This window comes from Lepidochelys olivacea, assembly GCF_965140295.1.
Source record: "Lepidochelys olivacea isolate rLepOli2 genome assembly, chromosome: 28".
Lineage (NCBI taxonomy): Eukaryota > Metazoa > Chordata > Testudines > Cheloniidae > Lepidochelys > Lepidochelys olivacea.
This window is the reverse complement of record NC_140438.1, coordinates 2,694,280-2,700,823: the sequence shown is the minus strand read 5'-3', so window position 1 is coordinate 2,700,823 and position 6,544 is coordinate 2,694,280. Positions and strand designations below refer to the sequence as shown.

The 6,544-nt window shown below is 63.1% G+C and overlaps 1 protein-coding gene across 11 annotated transcripts in view; it reads right to left on the bottom strand.

Moving 5' to 3' along the window:
- Positions 1-1,233: 1,233 nt before the first annotated feature.
- CHD3 (chromodomain helicase DNA binding protein 3) overlaps positions 1,234-6,544 on the bottom strand; it is a 61,603-nt gene continuing 56,292 nt past the window's right edge. For all 11 annotated transcript variants that reach the window (XM_084616214.1, XM_084616218.1, XM_084616217.1 and 8 more), the window contains exons 34-41: positions 6,412-6,516; positions 5,891-6,031; positions 5,608-5,716; positions 4,781-4,913; positions 4,155-4,350; positions 2,654-2,817; positions 1,979-2,096; positions 1,234-1,829 (exon numbers count right to left, since the gene is read on the bottom strand). In XM_084616214.1, coding sequence (XP_084472340.1) covers positions 1,726-1,829; positions 1,979-2,096; positions 2,654-2,817; positions 4,155-4,350; positions 4,781-4,913; positions 5,608-5,716; positions 5,891-6,031; positions 6,412-6,516 — 1,070 coding nt within the window. In that variant the 3' untranslated portion in view covers positions 1,234-1,725. The remainder of the gene's footprint in view (positions 1,830-1,978; positions 2,097-2,653; positions 2,818-4,154; positions 4,351-4,780; positions 4,914-5,607; positions 5,717-5,890; positions 6,032-6,411; positions 6,517-6,544) is intronic.

Below are 6,544 nucleotides of genomic sequence, written 5' to 3'. Positions count from 1 at the left end.
CCCCGGGAATGGGCCGGAACGAACCTTGCCTCAGTTTCCCCACCTGGCTCTTTCTTTCCAGCTGAGCCCCCCTGGAGCAGAGATGTGGGGCCGGGAGGGGTTCTTCCCACCCCGCTAGCAACTCATGGTTCCTAGCAGGGGCCCCCCCTTCCCCAAGGGAATGAGGCCCCCCCAAATCCAGCACCCAGGGGGCTGCTTCCCTTCATTTCCCCCAGGTCTGCCTGGCATGGGGCCACAGCCAGCCCCCCACTCCCCTCCCAGAGCCAGGGAGAGAACCCAGGGGTCCTGGCTCCCAGGACCCCCTGCTTTTGGCGAGGTGGTCCTGCCTTTCTGCTCCAGTTTACACCCAGGGTTTCCTCTCCAGTAAGACCCTCACACCTGTACCCCCGTCCCCTCACCACCGGGCTGGGGGGGCTCGTGGCTGCCCCGTTTCCTCAGGGCTGGCGGCAGGGCCCGGTCTGGGGCTCGCCCCTGCTGCAGACTTTATACCGGTGCCTCACTGAGACCCCTGCAACGCCCCCCTCGACTTGGGGGCCTCAGGCATGCTGGGTGAGAGCAGCCCTGTGGTCCCGGACCCCCCCCTGTGACCGCTTTGAGTCCTGCCCGGTTTGCCATGTTGGGGACTGCGGCTGCTGCCCCGTCACTGGCCCTTCCTGGCTACTGTGGGATCAGTTCGGACCAGCCGGGTTTGCCAGGACAGGCCGCAGCGGGAAATGGTCACTGGGTGCCACAGAGAGACCGGTGATGTGGGGCAGGGGAGAGAAATGGGTGTGGAGGAGTGGCGAGGGGGGGCTGGACAGATTGGGGGGGGTGCAGGGAGAGACGGGGCCGTGTGAGGGTTCTGTGGGGACTGATAGAGACAGGTAGACAGACAGACAGGGTGCCGGGGAACGGCTACGTGGGCGGACAGGCGGGCGCGTGGGGATGGACAGGGGTGTGGGGGCAGGCAGGCGGGCGCACGGGGATGGAGAAATGGACAGGCGGGCACATGGGGACAAGTGGGCATGCGGGGACAGACAGGTGTGTGAGGACAGGCAGGCGCATGGGGTTGGACAGGCGGACCTGCGGACGGGGACAGGCGGACGTGCAGGGACAGGCGTGCAGCCGTGCCAAGAGGAGCAGCGGGCTGTGGTGGTCTTTGGGGAGGGGCTTCCCGCTGTGGGGGCACGGGGCCCTGCCCCACTGCGGGGCTAGGGAGACCCCCGCCCCCCACAAACACAGCCGGAGGCAGGGTCATGTAGCCAAGGAAACGGTGCCTTTATTCCGCGCGGTTTAAACAAGAAGTGATGCGAACTGCCAACAATCCGGAGTGACTCCTGGCGCGCCCCCAGCCGCCCCGCCCCCTCCAGCCAGACTGCAGCGAGGTAGAACTGCCCCCCTGCCCCGCTTTGGGATGGGGGGCGACCTTCCCAGGCCGGGGGGGGCCACCCCCACAGTGGGGTGCCGAGGGGAGGGCCTGGGGGGCTGGCGGGGGGCACCCCATACAGTATGTGTGTGTGTATATATATATATATATTCATATTTATAGAGTAGCCGGCAGGGCGGGGGTCCCAGGACTGGACCCCCCCGTCACCCACCCAGGCTACGTACCCTCCCCCCAGGGGGGGAAGCGGGGTCCCGTCTGGACAGAGCGGGGGTGGGGCCAGTATCATGCCCCCCTCCCCCGGGGGAAAGAGAGAGAGAGGAAGGGGGCTGCCCCTGCCCGCGGGAGGGGAGGGGTCCCCGTCAGTCGTCGATACAGATCACCTCGCCGGCCCGGGGCTCCTTCTTCTCCAGGGGGTCAGCGTCCCGCTCCCTCTTCACCAGCACCGGGGGGCCGTTGGTGGCGGCTGCGGTGAAGAGGGGGGAGTGGGGTGAGAAGAGAGAAACCCACCAGCCCCCGCTCCCTGCCCAGAGCCGGGGAGAGAACCCAGGAGTCCTGGCTCCCAGCCCCCCCCTCGCTCCGCCCCCACCATGCCCTGGACCTGCGGGTGCTGACCTGTGATGAAGGACCCAGCTGGCATCTGGCTGTAGTTGGCGCCCGCTGTGGGCAGGGCTCCGGCGCTGAAGGAACCCCCGAAGCTCTGGGGGGTGGCGTACGGGCCCGGCGGGAAGGCCTGGAAGAGAAGGCGGGGGGAGGGGGCAGTGACTCTCCAGGCCCATGGGGGGTGGATCAGGGTGGTATGGGGCCTGCAGGGCCGGGGCCTAGGCCCCCCAGTTATTACAAGGTCCAGGGGGGTAAGGCCAAGCCCCCCCCGGGCATTATGGGGCCTGTGGGGGCAGGGCTAAGCCCCCCCAGTGGTTACAAGTCCTGCGGGGGCATGGCCAAGCTCCCCAGTAGTTCCAAGGCCCGTGGGGGGCAGGGCCAAGCCCCCCCCCAGGTGTTACCGGGGCCCGCAGGGGCAGGGCCAAGCCCCCCCAGGCGTTATCAGGCCCTGCAGGGGGCGGGGCCCGTGGGGGAGGGGCCAAGCCCCCCCCCAGGTGTTATCAGGGCCCGCGGGGGCAGTGCCAAGCCCCCCCCAGGCGTTACTGGGGCCCGCGGGGGCAGGGCCAAGCCCCCCCCCAGGCGTTATCGGGCCCTGCAGGGGGCGGGGCCCGTGGGGGAGGGGCCAAGCCCCCCCCCAGGCGTTACCGGGGCCCGCGGGGGCGGGGCCAAGCCCCCCCCAGGCGTTACCGGGGCGGTCTGCGTCTCGTTGCCCTTGTTGGCCAGGCGGCTAAGGATGCTGCGCTCGGACATCTGGAGGCGGGCGGCGATGGGCGGGATGCGGGACAGCGTGGCCGGCAGGCGCGTCACGTCGGCCTTCATGTCGCTCAGCAGCTCCTCCAGCTGGTTGAGCACTGGGGCGCGGAGAGACAGAGAGAGGGGGAGAGGCGTCAGGCGGGGCGCGGGGGCCAGGCCGGCTGCGCGGCGGGGGCCCCGCCCCACCAGGGCCGAGCCAGCCGGGGTGCCAGAGGCAGAGCAGGGCCCTGCCCCGTCTCCCCCAACCTCCGTGTCAGGTCGGCTCAGCCCAGAGACCATCGAGTGGGGAGGGACATTACTCGGGAGTAATTACATTACTCAGGGGGATGAATACTCCAGAGATAGTCGGGGGGATACTCAGGGGATGAATACTCCAGAGATACTTGGGGGATACTCAGAGAGATGAAAACTCCAGATACTCAAGTGATACTCGGGGGGGATGAATACACCAGAGATATTCAAGTGCTACTCGGGGGTGGGAACGTGAATTCACCAGAGATACTTGGGGGAAGAATACACCAGAGCTACTCGAGTGGTGATACTCAGATGGATGAATACACCAGAGATACTCAAGTGATACTCAGGGGGATGAATATGCTGGAAATACTCGAGTGATACTTAAATACACCGTGACACTCGGGGAGAATTACACTGGAGATACTCAGCAGGGACCGCTGTACCAGAGTTACTCAAGAGGATGAATACACCGGAGATACTCACATGATACTCGGGACGGGAATACACCAGAGATACCCATCAGGTGTGGGGGGGTGTGATGGTGAAGTAATGCACCAGAGATACGCAGGAGGTGAAGTACACCAGAGACACTCACATGATACTCAGGGTTAGGAAGGGAGGTGAAATACACCAGAGATACTCACATGATACTCGGGGAGAAATACACAAGTGATACCCAAGAGATACTCAAAGGATACTCAAGAGATACACCCGCAATACTCAGCAGATGCTCAGGGCACACACCAGCGATACTCAGGGCATACACCAACAATACTCAGCAGATACTCAGGGCATACACCAGCAATACTCAGCGCACACATCAGCGATACTCAGCAGATACTTGGAGGATAGTCATCAGATACGCTAGAGATACTCCAGGCATACCCATCTGATATTTGGGGAATACACCGGAGATACTCGGGTGATACCCCAGAAATTCTTAGCCAATTCTTGGGGGGATACTCAGCAGAGGTTTGGGGATTACTCAGCAGATACACAAAGAGATACTCAGAGGATACACCAGAGATACTCAGAGGATACACCAGAGATACACAGAGCAGGATTAAGGAGACAACCGAACACAGCGGCATTTCTGATCACAACCCCACTTTAATGATTCAGAGAGCACGGTACAGAGGATGCTTTGGACGTTACAGACACCGTCCTCTCCGCGCCCGCCTGCCCGCCCTCCTCTTACCCTTGTGAAGGACGGCGTTGGCAGGCTTGTTGCCAGCCAGGGACTCCTTGGACAAGTGCTGGTGGCTCTCGGCCAGACACTCGACCTCGGCAAAGCGGGTGTTGAGCGCCATGGCCGGGTGGCTGGGGTCCTGGGTCATGTTCAGGTAGGCGGCTCGGCGCAGCTGCTCCTCGATCACCAGTGCCTGCTCCAGGAGCTGCGGGGAAGGGGGCAGGAGAACTGGCTGAGCCACCCGCAACCCGCAGGGGCACAGGGCTCACGGACTGTCACCAGCCCCCCTGCCCTGACCCTCTACACCCCACTCCCCTCCCGGTGCCGGGAGAGAACCCAGACGTCCTGTCTCCCAGCCTCCCTGCTCTAACCCACCAGCCCCCATGCCCCTCCCAGAGCTGGGGAGAGAACCCAGGAGTCCTGGCTCCCCACCTCCCCTCTTCTGACCACTAGCCCCCACTCCCCTCCCAGAGCCGGGGAGAGAACCCAGGAGTCCTAGTTAGGATTCTCCTCTCCCAAGGGCATTGTGACCCCGCTGTTAAGAGCGGTCCTGGGCCCTGCCTCCTGCCCCCTTCCCACCCGCCCAGCCCCGCTGACTCAGGGGTCGGGGGGGGGTCCCCACTTCCCACTCCTACCTTGAACCTCCTGGCCAGGAACTTGTTCTTCATCTCCAGGAAATTCCCCTTGTTGGCCTCGGTTTTGAAGGGCTCGTTGATGATGGTGAACTGGGTGTCGTTCTGGATGTCCTGCCAGCGGGCGTAGCCGTGCCTGCGCGGGGCCGGGGGCGCTAAGGATCCTGCCGGGTGGCGGATGGGGGCTGCCCCCTTTGCCTCTCCCTCCCACTCCCAACCAGATGCCCTCACAGGAGGGGACAGGGCTCAGGGATGCTCCGGAGAACCCATCGGGAATGGGGGTGCCAGGGAAGCTTGGCAGGTTGGGTAACTGGTTCAAAATAACCAGGCTCTCTGGAACTTGTGGGTATCAATCCGGCACTGGGGCATTAAGTAGCATCCTGTGGCTGGGAGTTCCACAGGGAAATTGGGTTTTGGGGATTGGTGATATCCAAGGCAGGGAGTTCCATGGGGAAACTGTTTTTTGGGATCCATAATATTCAATGGCAGGGAGTTCCACAGGGAAATTGGGTTTGGGGATCAGTAATATCCAGTGGTGGGGAGTTCCACAGGGAAATGTTTTTTGGGATTGGTAATATCCAGTGGCGGGGAGTTCCACAGGGAAATTGGGTTTGGGGATCAGTAATATCCAGTGGCGGGGAGTTCCACAGGGAAATTGGGTTTTGGGATCGGTGATATTCCATTGGCTGGGGAGTGTGGGGGAGAAATTGCGTGCTGGGATCGGTAACACCCCACAGCTGGGGGGAATTGCGCGCTGGGATGGATTAGACACTTTGAAATTGGAGGGATCAGATTCCCCGTCCCTGGAGCCAGGCCGCGGTGAAGGATACAGAACGATGCCAGCCAGCAGCCAGTAGTCCTGGCGCCGGTGCCAGATCTCATTCAGCTTCCCGGAGGAGATGGCCGCCCGCTCCTCGTTCTGCCACAGCGTGTGCAGCTCTGCGGAGAGGAGAAGGCGGGTGGTGTGAGATCCGCGGGTGTGCCCACACCATCCAGACGCCCCCTTCCCAACCGAGATCAGGGCCCCGTCGCCGCACAGACTGTCCCCCTCTCCCCACTCTCCGCGCCCGCTCTTCAGACACTAGCCCCGGCACACCAGGGGCGGCCTCTCACCCGTGAAGCCGCCATCCGCGATGTTGAACATGAACCGGGGCTTCTCGGCCTTGTCCTCCTTCCGCCCGTTGGCCTTGCTCTCCTCCTTGATGCTGCCTGCCTTAGGCTCCTTGCCAGCTTCCTTCTCCACCTTCACCTCTTCTGCAAGCACAAGGGCCACCATTAGGGGTCAGAGTCAACACCCCCAGTTGCTATGCACACAGACAGACAGACAGCTCAGGCCCAGACGTTGTCCCTCACCCCTCCACCCCGCCGTGGCTGTGTGAAACAGCTAATAAGGGTGGCCTTTTAAATATCCAACATTAGGGTCCAGAGTTAATGCCCCAACAGAGCTGTACAGGGGCAGTTCACGCCGCTCTTAGCGCTGATCGCTGCCCCTCACGCACAATGTCAGAAGCTCTCCAGGCTCCCCGAGTCGCCCCGCGGTGAAACCACGGACAAAGCCGCGCGGAAGGAAACCTTTCTCGCATCCTGAACCCAGGTCCCCGCCCTTTCAGGCCTGTGAATCCCCCGCAAGTTACCTTTCTTCACCTCCGGCCCCTCCCCGTCCCCCTTCTCCTTGGGCTCATCGGTGTCAGCAGGTCTCTCCTCGGCCTTCTCCGCCGCTGGCTCTTCCGGCCCGGCACCTGGAACCAGACAGCACCGAGACCCGTG